Below are 24898 nucleotides of genomic sequence, written 5' to 3'. Positions count from 1 at the left end.
GATCAGAGAGAGGAGATGACATTTAATAGATTCCCAATTCAAGAGGTGTAATGCCCAAGATAATCTGACGTGATACCCTGAAGAATAAGATTGTGCACGATTTAAGGTCAGAATAATGTTGTGATAGGTGGCTCATGAGCCTGCTGTCAGGTGGTATGTCTGGCTGTGGAAATTTGAGTTACCCGAGCCATCCTTATTACTACCGTAATAAAAATGAATAAGAGGAGGTTATGTCTTCCATTCACTGACTTAATATCAAAGCTGACACTATCTGATGGTGGATGTCTTACTGTAGAAGACTTGGTGACCTATATTTTCTAGTTGTCAGTTGTTTGCATAACAGTAATTGAAGATGGAATTGATTCTTCCACATTGGTCAGCAAAATGGTAAGGACTTGAAAAGGAGACATTCTCCTCAGGTCAAAGCAATAGCTGATCTTTCAGAACATGATAACTCTGGGGTTACCCATGCAGGTTTCCCAAATATGCCCTCTTTTTTCTTCTGGATACTTTGTCCAAGCAGGACTTGAGCACCTCCACCATCTATCTGCTTTTCTAGACCAGTGACCTCTTCCTTGAAGCTACCACATGCTTGGCTTGTTCAAACCAGGTGCTGTTCCTAGGGATTAGAAATGGGTGTGATTCTTCCATGGCACATCACAAATATTTACTGCGCCTGTGTCTACAGGGTGCAATAAGCTGCAGGCTGGCAGCCAGGGTTGCACTTCTGGTCCGTGCAGAAACCGTGCCCACAGAGCACAGGCCATAGCTCTGCTCCCTGGGGCACACGATGTGCTTTGAGAGATGCCAGGTAGGAAGGTGGCAGACAAAGGCCATCAGGCAGTTCCTGTTGCCCTGTTAGTACTGCGGATACAGCATGAGGAAATGGGGCTCCAGCTGCCAAAACACGACAACTCTTTTTTATATATATATTTCTCCTACACAATTATATCTAATACACTTACAGGTATTGATATTGAAGGAGATTCTGTTCTTAAGGTGGTGAAAAATGCATACAACTAACAAGAAAAGTTTTTTACAAGCAGACCCATTTCTGTCCATTATACTGAGGTTTGGGATCAGATGTGGAACATCTTCAGGTGCCTAAAGATGCAGGAGGCTGTTGCTGAAAACAACATGCCAAACTCATGCAGAATGCTGCTGTCTCTTGCATCTGCAGGTATCACCAACCTTTGCCACAAGCTGCACAGGCTTGTATGCAATGCAAACAGCAGTTGCAACAGTTGTTCCCATCTCTGTAGATGCCTCAAGGAGGCAGAAGACCCAGTAAACAGTCTCACCTGCAGTAACAATCACAGGTCTTGCTTCTGCTGTAGGAAAGATGGATTAACTTGACCAGGTCACAATAAAAATGTAGTGTAAGCTGGGTAAACACAATCTCAGTGCATTAGGATTTAAATGCCACCACCAGTAAAATGAGGGAGAGCAGGAAGCAATAAATCTCAGCAGTACTAAACTGATTATGTTGTACAACCATTGCGGTATTAATCAGATCGTTTTGCATATATACAGTGAGTGCAACACAGCTGAGCCGGCATCAGTATAAGAAGTTTTATCTTTTTGCTCTCATTCCTATGCCCTTTTAAATTCATACCAGAAATGATGCATAAATAGAAATTTAATTTTCCTTCCTTCTTCCATTGAAGAGGACTCCCCTCTCCCAAATCTCATCTTCCAGCATTGCTTTCACCTCCCACACTTTCCACATATTTTAAAGACTCTGTATGAATAAAACCACACGCTTGCTTTCAAAGTAAGCCAGCTCCTTAATTTATTTCTGGGGGAAAAAAAATTCTTAATGAGGATAGACTTCTTCATTTGAAGATCCAGAACTTGAAAGCCTTGCTAGCAAGGGTACCACAGACAGACTGCTGCTGGAGCACGCTGTGTGGAGACGAGCATGGCCCCATGCCTGTCCCTACACAGGGAGACCCTGCAGGATGACGGGGCCCCTGAGGAAAGCAGCTGGTCCCCAGTATGTGCTTCTGGCAAGGGGGTTTGAGCCATGCAGGAGCAGGAGGGACGTGCAGGGCCAGGTGGAGGCTTCCTGCCCATGCAGGGGTTTTGCACAGGTGAGGACATAGTGATGGGTGGTGCTTGGGAGGGGATCTGTGGCTGCAGCTGTAGCCACGAAGGGCTCCTTGCTGCTGCATGGGCAGGCATCATCCTTCTCAGCCTTCTCCTTGGGGTGGACCAGCCAGGCTATGCCCAGCTCCTTCTTAGGCATGAGCCATCAGAGAACAGAGTCAATATGACCTTCAGAGGAGTATATGGAACTGCTTTGAGCTGGAGGAAGCTGCAGGCATTTGGGGCAGAGATTGCCATGGCCAGCCAGCTAAATAAAACATGGTTGGAGATGGGGAGAATTGCAAGGCAGTGATCATCATCAGACATGCTGTCTTATGCCTCCAGAATATACTTACACAGAGAGGCTCACACAGACTGAATGGGGCTTCAGTGATGAAGCTGGGAGGTAGGAAACAGTCTTGGCACTGCTAGACAGCATGGGGGAAAGTCCTGCCAGTCCTGTGCCACTGTCCCTGGTGCCAGACAGATGGGCTGCATAATGAGCTGAGCCCACCCCCCAGCTGACGTGCAGCACACACAGCGCTCACCACAGCAAGCTCCTGAGATGGGCTGCGTGGGTTGTCTGTTAACACGTGAGGGAAATTGCACATTTTGATCAGTTAAAACTACTTTAAAATACATAAGCTACCCATAAAATTCGCAAGTTGAGTCTGTGAAAATCCAGGATTCTGCTCTTAAAGGTACTGGGGGTCAGCAGCTGCTTCTGTCAAAATGAGAGGGGTTTCTGCCAGGTCCTTCTCCAGGGCTTTGATACTTCCCCTCCAGTCCCAGAAGTGTGACAGTCTTGATCGGATGGTGTCCACAGCAAGATGCCCGGCCTTGTCTCTGAAATTTTCCTGAGATTTCTATCACACCTGAAAGCTGCTGGTCCAGGCAGCTGAACTACAGCAGCCCAGCTCTGCAAGTAAGACAGTGCAGGGATGGAGAGCTGGAAAAGGGAACAAAAACCTGAACCCCACGTTGGGCTCTGTGACCTCCAGCCCTCCTCCCAAGCAACATTCTCCTGCAATTCTGTAATTCTCATCACCATCACCATCTTACTCTGCTTTCTTTCAACACTGTTGAAAAAAAAAAAATTGAAAACTGAAAGACTGAAGTGTTGGAAAAAAAATGGGGCCAGCACAGTACTTAATTCTGTATAAAATATTATTTCCATGATGCCAATATAATCTCCCGGGATCCTAACTCCAACAGCATGATTGCTCCATCGTGATAGGAAGAGGAGATTTTATTTGGAATTCAACTTTAAATACTGTAAATTGCAGAATGACTCATGAGATCAGTTTGACAAAACAACATTGCCCTGCCAGTTTTGGAGAGAGAACCCATTTGAAATGACATTTGCAGATACCTTTGTGCTCCCCAAAATATGAAGCATCCTGTCAACAGAGTGGCAACTTTTGCAAAGTTATAGAATATGAAGTCTAATGGGAAGCTTTTGACTTTGATAGCTGACTCAGAGAGAAATTTTCCATTAAAATTACAACAAACACCTGCAGACAATGAATAAGACAAACGTTTCATTGCAGTTTATCAGCTACTGGGCTTCTAATATTTACAATGTGAACTATATTACCAAACTGTTGTACTAGTCACATTTAGTTCAATTAAACATCCCCCTAAAAACATGTTTTCTACACGATCAATCCATTAGGGTCTTCTGCTGTGGGTATTTTTGGGGAGGAGAGGCATATTTTTGCAGGCCAGGGGGATACGTATAGAAAGCAACAGTACTGAGAACTGACTGGCTGCACATGGTCAGAGAATATACGCTGTATTAAAGCAGTGAGGCTTGTCAGGGAGATGAAAGAGCCCTGGCTTGTGTTTGTGTTCAGCCAGTTGGATAGTGCAGCAAAAACCTCAAGGCGAACGGTTTCATTAAACATTAATTTGTGAACTGCTTCAAAGTTAAGGTTGAGGCATGCTTCTGTATAATACATCATGTTATTCATCATCTTAAAAAAGTTGTTTTGGATGCAATTAAGGAATAATCCTACGGCTCTCAGCAGAGTGATTCAATGGAATTCAGGGAGGTCTTGCATCATTTAACACAGATGAACATAGAGCAGAGGAAGGGCTTGCAAGTCTCTCTCCCTTTTAATTTGGCAGATCTGAGGAAAAATGTTGTGTAGGGGCTTAAAGCGTGGCCCTTGATTCGTTTGCTTTAGCATTTCAAGCTTATCAAAGTAGCTTAGCTCCTAGAAGACAGCTAGAAGTTGTTTACAGCCATTCATGGTAGCAGTGAATATTTCACAAATGGTAACCTTCACAGCAAGACTATTTGCAAAGTTTTGCAAAGGATGGGCCAGAATTCAGCCTAATTCTCCAGTTCATTCCTTGCTCCTGAGCCCAAGCTGCTGCTGTTGCATTAAGTGCCCAAGAGCAGCAATAAGAACCTCTTGCTAAGGATGTGCTGAGTGAGCAGAGCTCTGTGGGAGCTACAGAGCTCTGGGGGCTGAGAACCCAGAGAGGACAGTGTGTGAAAACCAGGAGGACAAAGCAAAGCACTTGTCCCCATGTCCCCAGCGCTCCTCCTGTCAAAGGTGCTGGCTGGGCAGCACAGTCCCTTCAGTATTTATGGGTACACCTGCCTTTCAGTGCCAATGAATACACACAGTTAATAGTGGAACATCAATCACAGCGTAAAGGCCAAAAGGTACTTAATCTGTTCCTAAAAGGTCCCTATCTTTTTTATATGCTTGGGGCTGTTCAGGGCAGTTAAGATTTCACACTCAAGCTGAATTCACAAAACATACAGGAAATCCGTCAACGGGTTATTTTTTCTAGTTATTTTTATGAAGTACTTTAGAAAGCACTTACTGATTTAAGTGTGTAAAAACATACTTTCCTCTAAAAAGAGCGACCTTTCTTTTACATTCTACTTACTTCCCAGTCTTCACTCACTGCTGCATGCCATGCTGTATAGTTGCTCAATGCATGTTCATAACAAGAAATCATAAAAATCACTGTAATCTCAAGAACTGCTTTGTAGGTTTATTTCCTGTAGCAGCTGTATTATTGACCATGTTCCCAAAGTCCCTGCTGCAAAGCAACTAGTTCCTTGACTAGACATCAACAACTGTGCACCTCAGGAAAAGGAAAAAGATGGATAAATTTGAATCAATTGTTAAAAAAATAGTAGTCACCATACAGGCAGCTCTAATATTCTTTGCTATTGAACCTACAAATTAAATACAGCAAGCCACCTTTGCTGACTCCATTAAAAAACAGCTAAAGCAGGAGAGCCCAGCAGCACCACCCCTAACCCTGCTCTAGAGCCAGCTCTGGTTTGGAATCTACTATCAACCTTTACAGGCAGGTTTTAACTCTTCTAATAATAACTCAAAATGCACTCAAACAGCTTTTCAAGAGCCAGCTTTATACTCAAAAGGCTGAAGCTAGGCGAAAGCCAATTTAGTGAAAACCCATACAAGTTCCTCTGCACCCGCTGTCTACCAAGTTGCACAATAATAAAATTTTAGGGTCATCTAGGGTTTTGAAGGAGACTCCAAAACCTCTCTGGGCAATCTGCTCCCCTGACCACTCTCACAGGAAAAGGGTTTTCTGACTTGTAGATGGATTCTCCTGTATTTCAACTTATGTCCATTGTCTCTCAGCCTGCTGCTAAGCACCACAGAGAAGAGTCTGGCGGTTTTCACTCCCCCTCCATCATATATTTATAAATGTTCGTAAGATCCTTCCTGAACCTTCTCCAGGCTGAGCAGTCCCAGATCTCTCAGCCTCTTCTCATACAACAGCTACACTGCCTTTTCATCATGGCCTTCTGCTGAACTGACTCCAGTAAGTCTGTGTCTCTTGTTCCAAGATGCACAGAACTGGACCCAACACTCCAGATGTCTCACCAGATCTGAGCAGAAAGGATCACCTCCCTTGAGCTGCTAGCAACACCCTTCCTAGCACAACCTGCGAGACTGCTGGCCTTCTCTCTAGTCTGGCTCACGGTCAGCCTGTTATTCAGGGTGACCCACAATACTACTTCAAAACGTGTCTGAACACTGGCTTCCTCTTTCAAAAGAGGTCACACTCAGATGGTGGAGGCTTCTTCCGCTCCACACCCTCACTGTGCCCTGCTCAGAAGGAGGGAACTGGCAGGAGGCCCAGCCTGGATCCGGTTCAGGACTGACTCAGCAGCCAAGAGAGGTTATATGCTTTTTAGTAGCCCAGAACAAGTTTAGCAAGTACCCAGGACTATCAAAGAAGTATTTTTATGGTAAATGCTTTACTGTAAAAGCTTTCGTAATAGCTTCTAAGAATTTGGAAGTGGTATTGATACAAAAATTTGTCCAATTCTTACAATACAAGAAACAATTGCAGCCTTTCAGTACTTAAAAGTGGCTTGTAAGAAAGATGGGGACAGACTTTTTAGAAGGGTGTGTCACAAGACAAGGGGTAACAGTTTTAAACTAAAGGAGGGGAGATTCAGACTAGACACGAGGAAGACATTTTTCACAATGAGGTGGTGAAACACTGGCACAGGTTGCCCAGAGAGGCAGATGCCCCATTCCTGGAGACATTCCAGGCCAGGCAGGATGGGGCTCTGAGCAACCTCATCTAGTTGAAGATGTCCCTGCTCATTGCAGGGGGTTGGACTAGATGACCTTTGAAGGTTCCCTTCTAACATTCTATGAGTCTATGATAATTTAAGAAGAGCACAAAAGAGCATGTCATTTCAAGTCCTCCACTTTCACAGAGTGTTGTAGCTATATGAATAAGGCTACATTTCCCCAGTCAAACCTGCAAGAGTATTCATGTATCACCATAGCCTGTAGAAAGATTATAGTCTTTTATTGATCCTTTGTTTTACAGATTCAGATTTAATTTTCAATAATAAAGTTCAATAAATTGATTCCCTAATCATAAAAACTTGTTTTACACATTATGTACAGGTAGCCAGAGACTAGAGCCATACAGCATGTCACAGCTAAACCACAGACCCTCACACTGAACAAGCGGGGAGAGGCGCTCACTGCCACGACATACATTCAGAGATCAAGTTGCAGATATGCACAGTGCTTTTGGCACAGCTCACTGAAGATTGCCCACAAAGGGACAGTAAAATAATCCCAACTAAGTAATAATGTGGATTAGTTCAACTACATTAATTCCAGGAGGAACACTTAACTCACAATTAAACTAGCCATCAGAAGAGATTTGATTAAGTTGAATCAAATGCAGCTGAACTAATCATTTTAGTTTCATTAAGCATCCCTCTATAGACAAATCCTAGACCTTGATATCCATCTCCAATATAAAACAAGTCTTTGAGATATACAGAAGATTGAGGACTGAGAGGAGCTCAGGTATTAGAAGTATTCTTTGGCAGTTTGATACAAATATAAAAAATATATTACTTTTGAGGACTAAACTAATCTTTTCCCATTTTATACCTTTACTGCCAGCACCAGAACTGTTTCTGTGACAAGTAACACTTACATGTGTTAACTTAAACAAGACATTACATTTTAATGAAACAAAATTCACATTACAGATTAGCTTCAATACTCAAGACACACTCCAACAGGCTATGTGCTCCCCATAAATAAGTTAAACTTAATATTCAGTGAGAAAACTTTTCCTATAGCAATGACAGAACCCAGGAAACATTGCAGGACTCTTCATCTGTGCTGTGCAAGAGCTGGCAAACACCAGAGACCAGTCTGCAAAAAGCAGCCAACTGTACTCTGAGCATCCCAGCTCATATGGAATGTTAGTTGATGTCAAAATCATTACTAAGTGATTAAAACATCCCTTTCTCTTACATGAGATATACCACAGTGTTCTCCTGTAAAGGCAAACTGACCTTAGTATGACAAAAAACTGCAGCTAAGAGTTTACACAATCTGCTTTATAACATCACATCAAGCTACAACAGTTAAAATACACTGTTTCACAAAGCAGCAGTCATTAATTTAAAATCTGGCAGTTCCCTTTTAAAAGCAGTTGTTTTCCCTTCTAGTGACACACCTATCCTGAAGGAGATAAAGTCATTCATTTTAAAGAGGGGAGGGAAAAAACAAGAACAAAAACCAAAAGAAAATCCACAAACCACAAAAAAAACCAGAAAACCAAACCAGGAAGCACTTTCAGAATGAAGTATCCAATAATTCCACAGCCTGCAGGGTAAAAGGCTGCAACATTAATGTTTGTTTCCAGTAACACAGCTCTAAGAATACTGCTTTGTCCAAATGCTGCTATAAAGATTTTCAAATTACTCCCAACCATAGGAATGGAGCTCAACCAGGACATTCCATTATGAAGACCATTTAGCTAATGATTTACTTAGATATCTCAGGTTTGAGATACTGTAGTGCAGGTTCACTTAATCTTCTTTTCTGTTCTGCTACAGACTCTACTTCAAACTTCTAATGCACAGTTCAGAACAAACCTAACTGAAGGCTTAAGTAGACTCCCCTCCTGGGTACACAAGCAAGTCTCACTCACCATGGAAGTGGAACCCAGTCCATTTTCAGATTTTTCAGCAAGGGATGCCAGAGCCTGAGCCAGCTTGTCACCTTAAGCAAGAATTTTATGGGGAAAATGGGTATATAGACAACACATAGTAGTGTTTATGCTTATTCCATATGGAAAACTGACCTGATGCTAACAGAAGTTTCATTCAGGGCTGTAAGAAAACTTTAAGATGTAAAATAAAAAAAATAAAAAAAAAAAAGGATGGATAGTGCTACACGGACTGCCTAACCCACTTACCATAGAAGCTTCCATTCCTTTTTACAGAACCTTCTCAGTATTTCTAGAAGTTGATACCTACTGCTGTCCTAGTCATCACAGACAAGTAGCAGCCTCTATTCTCAGTTAACAGAACTGACCCCTCTGGAATTCACATTATAAATATATGCAGAGATAAACCAGGTGATTAGCTCAAAAATGCCTGACCATTAAGAACTACAAACAAAAAAAAACCCACAAACAAAACACCAACCAAAAAACAAACACACACACCCAAAAAAAAACCAAAACCAAGCTAACATGAGAGCTCTTCCTCAGATTTATGGACCTTCAGGGTATGGAACTCCTATTTATGTTGTCCTGTAGATTTCACAAGACTTAATTCTTGCACCTTTTTTTGGTCACTTGGACATGAAAGTCAGGGTAATTCACCTTTGAACAGCTTTGCTTGCAATAACTGTCTTTTGCCTTTTAAAGGAAATCTCTGCATTTCCCCCTCCCCATAGATTCTCACGCATTCACACAGACTCTCTAGAAAGGTAAGACACTTTATTGATTTTGTTGATAAATTAAGAAAGGACTATGAACCAGACTTATGGGTCACAGGTGCTTGTAAACAGACATCAATTCCTTCCCACAGAAAGCCTGACTCCATGTGCTCAGCAACAAGTCACTTTCCCCAGCGTTGCTCACAGGCTGCATAGTGATGGAGGGCAGAGAAAAAGTCTTCATAGCTGATGTTCAGGTGGGAAGGCAAAGAACTGAGAAAGCAAGTTAGAAAAGTTAAAATAAGCTTTCATAAACACTGCATGATTCACATGGTCAGTCAGGAATATGACTACTCAAAGCTGTTGTCTGAGCAACCTTGTGAACTTGTTCTCAACACTCTTATTGCCACTCAACTCTAGTAGCTAAACCAGCTGTCAATATCTTGTCACCCTCTAAATAAAGTCCACCCATTAGAGCACAGAGGGCACTTCAAATCAGTGAGAAAGCTGGAGAAGCACAGGTCTGCCCAGGCATTTAAGTGCCCTACAAATACTCTCAAGATTTAAGAAATACAGCAACTCTAGTCAGTCCAGTTACTGCCAAAATTGGAAAGTAATACAGAGGCATGATCATCTTACATTATCCTATTTCTCTTATATCCTTAGCTTCCCTATTAGAAACCTGATAGTACTCAAAATCCACATAAGGAACACCAACAGAACTAGGATTGGGTGACCAAAGATGTTCCTTAAACCTGAAGAGTAAAGCCTGCTGTTGCCTAATCATGGCTGAAGAAGCAATGAATATTCGACAGGTTTCATTTAACAATTTTTAAATACCATCAAATCAATCACCAGACACTTTTGTTTAGACAGCTCTCCCCTTCTGACTATTTCCATAAGGTAAGTCACACAAAAGATCTGTTTAGTTAGATATTATTCCAACCTGCTTCACAGAATTCATAGGCAACTCACACAATCTCTGTCAGTCTGATGTGCCACGGAAGGAATCCTAATGTGCTGTCCACAGGACCAAACTTCAAGACTAAATCAGGATCAGGAAATCCATTTGTACCTGAAAGAACCAGTTAAATTAGGTTTTGTTACATTTGTCAGACTTATTTTAATTCTAAACCCTAAGGCATCTGCTTTTTCTTCAAATGCATTTTTTTTTAAATGAACTGAAGCTCCTGAGGACAACTTCACAATTAAAAACCCAAGAGGACAGACTGGTCTTGCATCCCCCAAACAGGCCCAGTTATGGTGTTATTGTAATGTCAGGTAGTTTTCAAAGACTTGCTAAGGCAGTGACAGGAACACTTATATTGTTTTCAATAACAGCAAACCTTAACACTGCTGTTAAACTGACTTGTTCTGGTTTTGTCTAGGCAAACTTGTTTTTAGTAGCATAGAACATGCTGTACCCTGACCCATACCTACTACAGTCCTAACTCAACTATGTGAAGTTACAGTCCAGAAGAGTAAAAGGACTATAACACACACATAGAGGGGGAACAAAAAACAAACAACAAAAACCACACACTAAACCAAAACCACACCACACACTAAACTTCATGAGGTTTCACTGAAGAACAACAAATTGGTATCATAAACCATCAAGAAAACAAGTTGTAAAAATAAATAAATAAATAAATATATATATATACACACACACACCCCCCTCCTTCCTGTCAGGCAGAGTGTCTCTTCATCAGTATGGAGCTAGACAGACAACTTTAAAAACAACTTCTCCTATGAAATTTCACACAAGCTATTGTAGGTGACATCTTTCTGGTTAATGATTAAGGAAGAACAGGGCAATATTTTTTTTCTGTTACTAAGTGGACAGCACAAGCCACCCCAGGGCAGGGCTAGGTAACACTGAAGGACTTCACTAAGTGCTCACACTACCCATAACTTAAAAACCCAGCCACTGTCCTTCCACTAGTTTAGCCTCAACTCAGATGGGCATACAAACAGCTGTTTGGAAAAAGCTAAGCTTCCTTCCCTGAAAAGCCAAGATGAAATACTACAGTTTGATGCACAAGGAAGTTTCCCCAAGTAAAGATAAGCTAATTAAATCTTTAGTAGCTTGCAGTCTTGCTCACCAGTGAGAGTGTCCTACTCATCTACCAAGGTTGATGACAGCAGCCAAATGACACTGTCTCCCTTTCACACACTTCTGCCATGTCTGAACTACTCCAGGCCAAAACTGACAGACATGTAAAATAAGCTTAGAATGAACAGTCTTGGTCTAGCTTTCCCTGCTGATTCTATCAAGTTGATTAGGGCTACGCGTGGAAACCAGTACAGAACCCCAGTAGGACCCAAGAAGGTTAGCTGTTTTTCATGCACCTACCTAGCTCATCCAAAAAGCATTCCAGCAGTCATAACCCTACTTTGTTACAATGCTGCCATTAGTCATGATTATTGCATGCTCTTGGTTGTTACCCCTTCCTTTACGCACTAATTTGACAAGTTAACTGCATAAGGACTTACACTGCAAAACAGCCACCTTTAGCAGATAAAGTTTAACACTGCCTGTTTGTTCTGAACCTCAGATGTTATTTCTCAGTTTTCACACTTATTTAAAAAAAAAAACAAATCACAAACCAACAAACAGTCAAGACCTTTTTACAAGTTTAAGTTCAGTTGTAGAGGAACTGAACTTTCAGAATAAAGGACTAGGAAACTAAGGTCCTATCAGATTTTGCCCCACCCAGGTTTTGAAACTGAAGCTGGTGATTGAGAAGTTCACATCTTCCCTCCCCACTGACTCATCACAATAATCCTTTTACCAGAGGTAAAGATGCTATTTTACCAAGCATGTGCATTTCTAAGGAAGAATGAAGTACTTAGATATGAGTACTGTGTGCCACAGTTCAAATCTTATCTCAAAGTTAAGCAGCTTTTGCCTTTTTTTTTTTCTTATGTGTTCACAAGTCAGTATGTTAGTACAAAACAGCTTTGCAGGGAAGCAGTGAATACTTAAGAGTGGGGACTCTGGAAGAAGCAGACAGCTTTAGTCATCAGCTGATTCAGTAGCTGAGCACTCCTCAGCTGCCTAGCTCAGCAACAGGATCTTCAACATTGCAATGGCTTTTCAAACAGGGATAACTTTCAGATAGCCCAGTTAATGCTAATATTTCCTTCTGGTTACTATCTGAAGGAAAATGAAAATGTACACTATAGCATTACAGTCAGAACAGCCTATTCACAACACAGTTCTGTGCTTTCCACCCTGCACCCATCTAAACATAATAACACTACCAATGCTTTCCATGTGGAAGCTCCCTCAGAGCTGCTGGAGTTGCAGCACTCTGCAAGTATTGCACACAACAATTTGGGAGCAGACTCAAAAAGAGGCCTAAAGACTTGGACACTCAAGGGACAGGATCTGGCAACATCCCTTTTAGGTCAAGCGTTCTGTGAGGGAACGTGAAGGAATTTGTAGAGCTGACAGCAGTACCCTTCTCTTATCCACACAGATTTTACAGGCTAACTTAAAAAGCCTTAACTTTTAGTCACATTCTTCACTAGGAAGGCAGACATCAAATAGAGAAAATATTATAATGCAGCTGGCACCTACTTTTATGAAAACAAGCTGGTTAGCTGAGGCATTGCTCAGAAGAAAGTACTCTTACACTGAAGAAAACTCAAGCTGTAAAAATTAGAGCACGACTGCATTAAGAATCGAAAAGCCACACGACAAGCTAGAATCATACCATTTTAGGACTAGACTTCAATAACTGCATCCTAAATATGAACAGAAAGTTAAACTACATTATCACATATTCAAAAAATGTGAAAAAAATCAGAAATTAGAGAAGTCACGAAGAACACAAACCCCAAAAAATAGTTACTCAAATACTGTTTACAGAATTTAATGTCAGTTTAGATCAGTAACTCACAGGTGTTTATGTTCAATACTTTGCCAATAAGGACACAGAGAAACTAAATTTGCCTGCAACTAAAATGAGTAGTTTCATAAGCTGCTGTTAAACAAGTCATGAAAGAGTAGTTCTTCACCTCCAACTGTCCTAAACATTAAAACCAGGCAAATTAATAAACAGGACTAGACAGAGATACTATCTTTAGTATAATATAATTTAGATATACTAAAAATAACAATTAACATATAATCATATACTATATAATTGAATATATAATTACAATTTATAGTTATAATAATTATAATAAATGATATTCTCTCTAAATATCTCTATTAGATACTATTTACTATCATATTAGCCACATAGATTAAGCAGTCTGTTTCTAAACTCTATAGTTTTGACAGATTAAAAGTATAAGAGATTTATTTTTCTGTGCTCAGCTAGCATGCATTACTTGAACAATAAGTCTGCTTTTTTTTTTAAGGTTATGCAGACTGGACCTAATACTTTTAACACCTCTAGACAATTAAATGCATGGATATGAGGTCATGAACAAGTGTTTGCAAAGCTCCAGTTAAACATCACTGGCCAAAATACATACATGAGTACTAGCTGTCACCAGTTCTTTATCAAGGATGCGTTTTAGAAAAGCAGTTATTCATTTCTTTAAGTTGCCTTTGGGGTATGATGGGATAGATGTCCAAGTTATTTCTTCAGGTGCCTTAGTAAACATGTTTAATAATTCCATTACAGTTAGAAGCTGTCATGCAGCATGCCAACAACAGGGACAGAATTCAGTTTGAAATTAAGATTAAAGCATCTAAACTGCTGCTGTAGTCAGTCTGCATGAGAATTCAGCTGACCACTCATTTGGAGAATTAAAAAAAAAAGAAAAAAAAAAAATCATTCTCCAAGTCCAATTAAATGGAGCCACACTGCAATAATGTGCCTGCAGACATCCAAGTTCAAGTGTGCAATCTGAAATCTGTACCCTGCAAAGTTAATTACAGTTGCAATTAACATCCATGGATTGCCTAGGAGAGCTGAGCAAGAACTACAGCTCCATTGCACCACTGGGGAAGCAGAAGGTTGTTCTGAACTACTTATCCCAGATGTGACACTAGTGTAGCCCTGCCCTTTCCATAGCTATTGCACGCAGCCAGCACCTCAGTGCAGAGTCAGTAATCTGCATGAATTAGTAACACAGATAACTAAGACAGTGGGTTATACAACAGCAAAAGATCAGCAAGTGCTCCATCATTCGCACTCACCATGATAGTTACTCAGCAGTACAAGCTCTAATTGCTGTAATTAGATCCAGAAAAGACTCTCTGCCCACAGCCAGGTTTGCAACATACTAACTCGCAAAAAGTTAACCCAGGTTATAATAGTCTAGTTTCAGTGGTACTTTTTCCAGAAAGCTCATCACAGAACATCCCACAGAGGTTGTAAACTCTGAAAAGCAGAGACTCTCCAATTTAGCTTAAGGTTTTCTTTTCCTGCTCAGAGGAAAAGCTCAAAAGTGAGTAAACAAGCAAGAAAGATTTTGCAGAAGTCTGAAAGCAATAATCGTAACTTACCCTGATACACTAAGCATTGATACACACATTCTAAGCAATAAATATACTAGAAACTAAATCAGTTATGAATCAAGTACTCCTTCCCCTCCTCCCCACAGACCATGTCATACTTACTACTTAATAAGTTGTCTAAGACATTCACATCCAGGTCTGTGTATGTTTTTTGCTGCTGTGCTACCAACTGACAAAAGTTCTGAGCAGCTTTTACTATGTCTGCTTTTCCATCTTCTGGGGACAGCACCTTCAATGTAGATTGGCAATTTAAAACTGAAAGTACAAAACACAGTTTAAAAGCAACAGAAATATAGTTGAATATGCTTTAGATATTGACAGGATATGATCACAAGTAACTTACAAATTACTTAATATATTATACAGCTAGTCAGATATCTTCTGGATTTGCTATATTACTAAAAAGCAAGTTGAAGGCACTATTTTGAGGGGTCTTGTGAAAAATAGTTTAATTAATGTCAGTTGTGAAATTTAGAGTCTTCCAGTGAATTATAATTTGTTGTTATGCTCCCAGGCAAAGCAGCAGAAGGAAGGTGCCTGGATAGTAACTTGGGGGGTGGTAAGCAATGCAGAAAGACTTGCAGTTCAGGGAAAGGAAAAAAGGAACATGTTTTAACAGCTACTGTGAACATTCATGTGACAATGATTAAATTAAGATGGGGTCCTCCCTGAAGATGGTAACAGGATCTTTCAGCCACACCTCAAAATTGATGCAGGAGTTACAAAGCTGATTTAAAATTGTGACAGAGAAGCTAGGGAACGGTTAATATTACTACAGATTAATGGGTGAGTTCTGGTACTGTGACTTAAGAGAACACTTCACAACAATCATTTTGTCCACACTATTATGAGATAAGAGTCTTCTTGCACAACATGACTTGCATCATTGTCAGTTTTGATAACGTAGCTAAGAGGTAAACTTACCAAGGATGCTGAAGACCACCTAGCCTGAAGTAACTGGTTAGATACTAGTGTCTGGACTCAAGACTGGTATAGAACTTATGATTGTTATAGCTAGACACTTTAAAATAGCATTTCTTAAAACTGCAGAACCTGACTGCAAAGGACCACAGAATACAGTCAGAAGATTCATAAGAACACGTAGAACATGTCAGTCTATCCAAAGCCACTACAACCAAAGTAATTGTTCCTTAATGTTGTTTGATGTCATATATCCTATGGTAAAGAATATTTCTCTAACAGTATTCAGAAGTGAAAGACATCTTTTTGCTTCTCAGAAGTGAAAAATTGCAGTTCATTATTATAAACTGGACAGATGTCAGCTTGATCAGTTCCAAGTACAAAGTACCTGGTCTGACTGCGGAGCCCTTTAAGAATGAAAAATTCTAAAAATTACAGAAACCACTTCTGTTATTCATAGTTTCCAGCACAAAAGGTTCCTGAGACTCAAATGTACCCTTTCAGTCAGCAAGTCTGAGCAGTCTTCCAGTATAGTTCATTTGGTTTGGACATAAATATCCCAATTTAGGTAAGGGTAGTTAGGTATGCTGGAGTTTAAGATATTGACAACATGTCTACCCTGTTTTCTGCTGGTTATTTCAGCTTTCACAGGAATAGACAGGAATAACATGGAACTCGGGTGTTTTGATGGAAATGCTAGCACTTTACCCTAAGCTGCTTACAAGCCAAGTTTATGCTACAACTTTGGACTTTATACTGGAAAACTGGCGCAAAAGATCTCATCATCCTACTAGCTCTTGTAGGGGAAGCAAAACTCAGCCAACAGCACCTGAAACATGGCTAAATGTACTACAGCACTAGTGACTGTTTCTCAAGTCTTTGAACCACATAATATAATTGGCTTAAAAAAAGGGTTTTTTTATTATGAGACCTATTTAAATATTGAGTTGTAGGACAGCTGTAAGTATCAGCCTATCCCTCTAATGGAAAGGCTTGCCTTAGTAAATACATGCTTGTGATTTACTACATTTTGAACAGACTTCTAGTGTTTGTGTTAGTCAGCATAGCTAAGTGAATACTTACAGCAGGTTGTGCTGAATAAGGAACATTAACCTTGAAACATATTCCTGCTTTCCACTTGTACTACATGCAAAAGCTGCTGTCACAGGTATTTTTAAACTTATGTCCTTTACTTTCCTCGGGTGCCATTATACATTGCCACGACAACCAGCTGTTTTGCTATTTCCCTCCTTCTCAGCTTTGAGGTATAAATGTGGAAAAATCAAATTGCATTGTTTGCTAGTTTGACATGAGTTCCTTACTGTAACTCCAGTGTTTTTTCAATTCTCTCAACAAAAGAATTCATCTCCCTGAAACAGTGGGGAGTTGAGCTACACTGATGCGTTAAAGGGGTGATGGCACAAGAGTCAGGCTAAAGGGAAGATGAGACAGCCCAGTAATGATCACTATGGGAAGGAGGGAGCAACACTTCACTATTAGTTAAGAAGAAATATGCACAATGCAAGTTTACTACTAGTCCAGGAAGGCTGCATGTGTTCTGATCAGTGCTTAATGAGGGAAAAGGTCACTGTATACAGGAACGTGTTTAAGTCAAAGCAGAATTATTATTTATACATGACTATTTAAAGTCATACCAATCCCACCTTGCAATTCATCTTACCTTGATCAGCTTTGTCTTGATTTGCAAATTTCACCATGTACTTGGAGCAATCTAGTCCCAAGAGTTCTTGCTGCTGTTTTAAGATTTCATCCATCAATCTTGAATTATTCCTCTTGAAAATACCTTTAAAAAAAAAAAAGGCTGCATTGTCAGTCAACTCCTATAAAGAGTGCTATAAAACAAATCTAACACTAGGCAGGAAGAAAATAAAAGAATCAGGTAGGCAGTACTGGTTTCAAACTGGAGTTTACAAGTACAATAACAATCCAAAACAAATGCTACTGCACATGACTAATTTCAGTGACCTTGGAAAGACAACTCACATGCTTTTGTTCCTCTTTTACCCAGTCTGGTTTCAGTAGCAAGCTGCAACTGCATAAGGGATAGTTTAAGACTTAATTCATTGTCCCTAGCATGCTAGCAATAGTTAGAGGTAGCAATACATAACCAACACAGGATCATCAAGTCAGATAAACACCAAGTTTCTTGAACACCTAGCCCATGCTGCTGTTGATATGCAGTTTATGTCTGCTGCCACACCATTAAGGCCACAGCCTAACAAAGCAAGTCACCACAAAGCAAGAGCCAGAAGACTAAATCGGCATATCACGCCATGCCCAATGCCATGGATTTCCTAATAAGAGGGTTTCACAAGGAACATATATTCCAAGAAGTTAATGCAATCCCCAAGGACTTCTTATACTTACATGTTTATGGTAGACACATTTTGAGTGCAAGAGATTAAAAAAAAATATTGCTTAACCAAACATACTCAGGTTCTTGTTCTAAAATAAATCTCTTAAGAGAGATACAACACAACTATTTCTATTTAAAATCCACCGTAAAAAATGTTACATCTTAAATATTTACAATGCAAAAGTGTGACTAAGCACATTTACTTAGGAATTGGTAATGCCTTCATGACATTGTACTCAGGGCTTGTTACTAACAGTCTAAGTTTCTTTCAGAAATCCTATGTCAAGCACTTCTGTTGACCAATTTAAAAATGCTCACACAATCTTACAAGAAACACTGAACTTGTATACAATTTTATGATCAAGCTTATGATTCATCTCAACCCAATTCTGGGATTAGAAACTGCTATAAACAGCAGTTTCCATATCAGTAGTGGCCAAACAGTGTACAAATGTTTGGTTAAAATCATAATACATTAGGAGTTAGTTTGCAAAATGAAGTGATACAACCCATTTAACATGCTGGTCTTTTAGCTCTCGTTAATATTTTTATTAACATATATATTTAATATACAGGCTTCAATAGATGGTAAAGCATCTGTTTTTCCTCCCACCCTGGGTAGTGACAGACTGAGATTGATGCATGCAGTTCATAAGTACGAAGCTGCAAGTTCAGTAGAAGCAGGATTCAAAACTGACAGGAACCATGAACTGGAAGGGCACAACCAGCACAGAGAAATGCCAGGTGGCATCAGCCATTTGTTTGTCTAGCTAAACTACCACAGCCACCACTTGTTAATGTCTTGGTAGCACCCCAAAGTCCAACATTCTCACTTGCGGTGCCTTTCAGAGCAGCAGAATCTGGTAAAACACCAGAGAAGAGTCAGTTCTTCCTTAAAAGGGAACACCTTAGCCAAAGTTAAGCCTAGGAAAGAATAAATTTCCACAGCATCTCAATTACTTGCTTTTTCTCAACTCCCAGTGCCAACAAGGAGAGAGTCATAAGGTAACAAGTCTGTTTTAAGCATCAAACTATTAACAGTTTGAGAAACATCAAACCATAACCAATTCAAATAATGTATATGCAAGAAACTGTTTAACACATGAACAGCTTCTGCCTACATTCTCATGATGGATCCTGCTGGTTGCAGTTTAACAGAAGAAAGCAGAGCTTGAGTCATGACACTGGACTTCATAGAAAACAGAGAGCTAGAAAACACTAAGCTCATCTATTCCAAGAGTCTAGAAAAAAAATATAATCTGAAAGTGGCTGAAGGCACTTAAGTTTCATTCACTTTAAAGCCACTTAAGCTGTCGCTAACCAAACAGGAAGAAATCAAGTTAGAACTTATAAACTAATACGTGATCATTCCTCACACATTTTTTTTCTTGGAAGGACATCCTGTACTCGGCGAACAAGTACTCATCAGCAGTTAAGAGATACTGTCACATTACCCACACCTATAAGGAGATTATCTTCTACAGATTAGCATTAGTCCTGAATATAAATGTGGTCTGAGGACTCTGGCAACTCAACACTGAATCACAATTGTTGAGTGTGAAGTTTCACACAGGCAAAGACCTATAGCAGGTGCCACTTCATAAACACAAAAGTGTTTCAGTGACAAAGCCACACCAGATTTATCCCCTATTGAAGTGAACACACTGAATACACAGCAAGTTTTATAGATTGATCAGATATGCTAAACTACCAAGTAATTTGGAAGAAACTAAGAGCCTGTGTTTGGGGCTAATTAAATAACTTATTTTGCCTACTGCAATACTCTATCCTTTCAAAGAATTTCTAAGAGAAAACTGGTCAAAAGTAAAGCAGTTCACTGGAAAATTAAATCCAGGATGAAAACCCCAAGTTCTCCGTACAGTAGTACTAAAGGCTTTAAGAAGCCTTCAACCCAAAGCATCTATTGAGAAATCCAAAGTACTCATATCCCAAGACGCAACAAGCTCCCAAAAAGCACTTTAGATTTATCCCAAACTATTTCAGGAGAGCTTCACTGACAGAAGCAACACTCAAATAAGCCCTCTTGAGTGGCAAACTTAACGGAAAAGTTAAAGTATGTAACACTGGTCAAAAGATTCTACTCCCCAGAAGATATCTTAACAGCTACTATATAATTGCACAATCACTGCCTTCTGACTATGAGAAGGCTGCATTATTTCCTCAGAGATAAGGTCTTGACCAGCATGGCTGGATTTCTACCAAGTAAAAGGATGGGCAATACAGAAGCCCACAGAAATAAAACCTTGATCAGAACTCTAAAATGCTAGTGAATATTATCTAATACCTTTGTAACATTTAGGTTCTGCAGTTGCCCATGAGGATCAGTACAGCTCCAGCCAAGTCACTCTTACTGATGCAGCTGCTGTAACACACCAGCATCAACTGGGATTCAGCTAGTTATTCTGATACCAGAAACAACCTATTTAATCATTTTGTTAAAATTACAGAAATTAACTAGTATAAAGAGAAAAACAGCTTATCTGGCACATCTTTAAAGAACTTCATGTTTCCCTCTCTTCCTATAGGATGGGCAATTAAGGACACATTTTTAATTTAAGCCTTTCACAGGAAACTGACAGTTATTTCCTCCAGAAAACACAACCACAGAAGATCACTCTTGTAATTAAAGTTTCCTATTGCAATTAGAAGAATCTCAGTACTACAAATATGCAATGAAGTAAAAGGAAACAAATTAAAGTGTACTTCACTAGACGTAACACAGATTCAGAGCACTTGTCATCATGTTTCCTTCTTCACCACAGCCAGCATCAGTGGGGACAATATATCAACTGTATGAACACAGAACCTTACTGAAGCAGCTCAGCAGAACTAAACTATGTCTCACCACCTGAAAAGATGAAAACAAGCACACTGTGTAATTAAGGTTCACCCTCTGCTACTGGTAAGAAAGTTGTACCTGACTGCATTGACCTTCACTATATTAAGATTACTGCTCAGGGTTCCATTGTTTGCTGTTATTCAGAACTGGATTTAGCAACAACTGCAACACTAAGTCTATCTGGAAATGCTTTATGCTCAATCCAGATACCATAAGGAGCTTAGCACCAACAGAAAGGCAACATATCTGCTATTACTAGAAGTAAGCATACACTCAAGCTGTATGAATGACTACTTGCTTACTCTCTCAAACCAGTTTAAAAGGCTGAGCTGACAAGATGCTGTACAAAAAGCAGTCATGGCTGCCATCCCAGGAAACCCATCAAACATCTAGCAAGAACATCTATGTGTCATGGCAGGCTATTCTCATCAACTCAAAGTTTGGCAAAAACCACTGATTTAAAATGTTTTAGTTGCTCTGTATTGTCTTGCCCTCTTCAATTGTGTTCCAACAAACTGGAATTCAAGCTGACAATTAAAACAGCATATTCTGGTATCAACAGACTAACAAAAGAATGAAACACTGAAAAGCATTGTCTTGATACTAGAGTCATGAGATTATAGCTATATTTTCAGATTTCAAAGGTGTTAACAAAACATCTTAACATGCAACTTTAGCATGAATGTAGCACTACATGGGAACAGCAGCAAGTAATGTCCAAGATACATATTTTTTTTCTGGACTGCTAACAATGCCAATTGTTCTGAAAGGTTCTCTCACACACACTGCTCTTCAAAGGACATAACCTTGTTATTTCTGGTCATCATATTTACAATCTTGCAATAATCAGTCTTAGATTTGACTGGATTTCAAGACATGCTGGAGAAGCAGAAGTAGCTTCTCCACACTGAGTTGGCTCCCTGCTGTCAGACAGGATCTCAGTGGCAGTAGCTACCTAAGCACTGGCTGTGGCCTTCTCTCTCCTCAGTGTTAAATGGCTGCATGGTGAACAAGCAGAAAACCAAGACCACCAGGAAACTCTCAGCTGGATCAGTTCCTCAGTTCAGTTCTCTTATATGTAATTTGTGCAGCAAAATGCAGGAATCTAAAAAGGGACTAAGCATAGATACATATTAAGCAACACCGCAGATAGTGTGTTTAAGGTTCAACAGAAATTAGAGATCCAGAACAATAAAGTATCTCTCTTCAGGTTATGAGGGGAAACTCTTGTTTGGTAATAGTGTTTGCTCTGCAGCATTTAACCTGTTTTCCTCCACTGAAACACAATATAACCAAAGTCCACAACAGCCCTGCACAGATGTTCAGTTTAAACTGCTGTCTGGTACTAAGACTAGTTTCTTAAAAAAGATATAGTAAAAGTTAAGCCATTTGAGTCTTGTATCATGTACAAGGGCCAGACATGAAACTGAACCATTAATAGCAGCGGTTTCAAAATTAAAAAAAAAAAAAAAAAATCAAAAAAAAAAAATCAAATGCCTATAATCAGGGAAAGACCTATACACCTCCAATGCTTTTGCATACTTGGAAACAATAGATTGCACCTACTTAGGCAGGATGCACTGTTAAGTTTTTCCTGAGAGAGCACTAGAAGACAACTATTACAGACTGTACCTCTAACCTTGCAAAAACTTACAGAGTTAATCTAATTTGCATGACACCTCTAGATAGCCATCACAGGTGGCTCAAAACAACAGTTAAACACTGGTCTCTTACAGTCTCACCATTGGCAGCAAGAGCACATGGATCTTCAGCATGAAGGCTTCTCCTCTGGAGAGGACAGAAACATAGAACATAGGCCACCTCAGCCTTTAACTGAGACTGCGCATGCTATCAGCTCAAAAATCATCTCTCATCAGCTGGGTAGAAAGCTACACCTAATAAAACCTTGAATATGGCTGGTTTCACCTTCTCTTTTGGAAAGAAAAGGTATGAGAAAGACAGATTTGTTCCTTCATTATTTAGCAGAATGTTACATATAAACTCTGAGCTTATTTTTAAGATATGCAGTGATGTGGAAGCAATGTATCTGCAAGAACAGGAGTTCAGTCTTTTACCTGAAACCCAGTAATGAATAAAATCATATGGTGGATATGAAAAAAAGCACCAAAGCTTTCACAAACACTGGCTCAGAGTTAGCTCAAGCACCAAGTAGCACCAGTCCTTATACCAAATGTAGACTATGCAGTTTAATTTTATCATATAAACATCATGCAAGATACACGTGTTCATGTTTAACTACCTTTCCACCCTGTCTCTTCACAGGAGAAAGAATACACAAAAACAAATGGCTGCTCTCACCCAGCCACTTCTGGAAGTTCAGATACAGCCTGTAAACAGAGCCTGTAAAGGCAGGCGGCCCAAAGCTCCCCTCCGCTAACAGCCTGTACCTCTCACAGTCACTGCTCTCAGATGTCGGCAGCTCCTGTCAGCCCAGGGCTGGGGATAAGGCTCTCGAAAGCTCACATCACCAGCTCTCTCCGGCAAGCACCTGGGTGAGCTCACCACAGCACAGGAGCTGCGGCAGGAGGGCACCCGGGGCATTCCCCGGGCTGCCCGGGGCGCTGCCTAGGCCAGGCGGCTCCAGGGGATGGAAAAAGAGCCGCCAGCAGCGCGGGCAGCACCGGCTCGGGAACACGCCGGCAGCGGGCGAGCCCGGGCTCCAGCAGGTCGCACCGCGGGCCCCAGCGGCACCGCCTGCCAGGAACCCTCCCCGGGGCAGCCCCCGTAGCACGAGCTTCCCACTCTCGCTCACCATTATGGTCGTAGACGCTGATGTAGGAGATGCCCACCGCCATGCACCACACCACCAGGCTGGCCATGTCCGCGTAGCTCGGCTCCTCCTCGGTCACCACCAGCCCCATGTGCACTGGCAGCTTCTGCAGGGCCCGCCCGTCCGAGCGCCACCGCTGCCAGCCCTGCGCCGCTCCCCTGGGCCGCCGCCGGCCCGCGCCCGCCTTGCGAAAGGCGAAGGTCCCTGCGGCGGGCGCCAGGAGGGCGCAGGAGGCGGCGGCGGAGGCTGCGCGGCGCCAGAGCCACGCGCGGGGCCCGTTGGCGGCGCGGCCGCGCAGGCAGGCCAGCAGCGCGCGCTGCAGACAGAGCAGAGCGCGCAGGAGCGCGTGCAGCGCGCGCCAGGCCAGCCCGCCCGCCCCGCTCATGAGGGGCGCGCGGCGCGGGGCGGCGGCGACGCCGCCGTCACCAACCGACAGGAGCGCGCGGGACAGCGGCGCGAGGAGAAGGGCGGGGGATGCCGGTGCCTCAGCCGCAGCGCGCTGCCCGCCGCGCCGCCGCCATCCCCTCACTGAGACTAAGTCCGCGTCCCCCGCCCGGCAACCGCCGCCAACGCGGCCATCTTCCTGTCGCCCCGCCTGCTCTTTCACCTCTCACCCCGCCACACGCAAGGCGCCCATTGGCTGCCAGGCGGGCTGCCGTCACTTCCGTCCGCGGAGAGCGAATGACGTGGCCCTAAGGGAAGGGACGGGGCGGGGCGAGGAAGGGAGCGGAGGCGGGAACGGCCCGGGGCTCTGCCCCGCCCCTCGGGAGTGGGCGGGGTCTGGGGCGGGGCTGCGCCCCCTGGCGGGCGTTGCTCGCGGTGGGGCCGGGGCGGGGGAGAAGGGGCGGCAGCGTGGCCGTGGCCGTGGCCGTGGCGTTCGGAAAGAGCCTCGGTGGTCCCTGCGCTTGCCAGCGCTTCCCCAGGCCGGGCAGCGAAGCTTCCCCATCTCCCAGTTGCTTCAGGGGCTCGTCTGAAGACGCTCCCTGTGTCCCGCCCCTTCCTTTGCCCTTCTTGGCGCCCGTATCGCCTCGTTAACGCCGGCGTTTGAGACGGGGGGAATCTGAGCACCGCAGGGGCAGCCGGGCCTCGCGGGAGCCTTAATACAAACGGTGTGTTTCCCCTCCCAAGCACACTGCAGACAGCAGGGCGGTGGGAAAGG

General features: G+C 42.0%; 1 protein-coding gene across 1 annotated transcript; it reads right to left on the bottom strand.

The window, feature by feature from the left end:
* Positions 1-7084: 7084 nt before the first annotated feature.
* Positions 7085-24330, bottom strand: NUS1 (NUS1 dehydrodolichyl diphosphate synthase subunit). The gene is made up of 5 exons (XM_080342112.1): positions 23722-24330; positions 17393-17515; positions 14893-15045; positions 10281-10380; positions 7085-9578 (listed from the first exon to the last, which is right to left on the bottom strand). The coding sequence occupies exons 1-5, from the start codon at positions 24122-24124 to the stop codon at positions 9488-9490; spliced, it is 870 nt and encodes a 289-aa protein (XP_080198238.1). The 5' UTR covers positions 24125-24330; the 3' UTR covers positions 7085-9487.
* Between the last annotated feature and the right edge of the window lie 568 nt (positions 24331-24898).

The sequence above is a fragment of the Nesoenas mayeri genome, assembly GCF_963082525.1.
Source record: "Nesoenas mayeri genome assembly, chromosome: 3".
NCBI classification, from domain to species: Eukaryota; Metazoa; Chordata; class Aves; order Columbiformes; family Columbidae; genus Nesoenas; species Nesoenas mayeri.
Note: the sequence above shows the minus strand (reverse complement) of the source record. Positions and strands in the feature narration are given on the sequence as shown.

What these genes read in the sequence shown, in the direction of transcription:
- NUS1 (XM_080342112.1), bottom strand. Translation starts at nt 24,124, where the DNA reads ATGAGCGGGGCGGGCGGGCTGGCCTGGCGCGCGCTGCACGCGCTCCTG. An exon ending in CAGCGTCTACGACCATAATG is followed by an intron (nt 17,516 to 23,721) that starts GTGAGCGAGAGT and finishes TTTTTTTTAAAG; the next exon opens with GTATTTTCAAGAGGAATAAT. An exon ending in ATCAGACTGACAGAGATTGT is followed by an intron (nt 9,579 to 10,280) that starts GTGAGTTGCCTA and finishes TTGCTTTCTCAG; the next exon opens with TTCTTTGCCTTCCCACCTGA.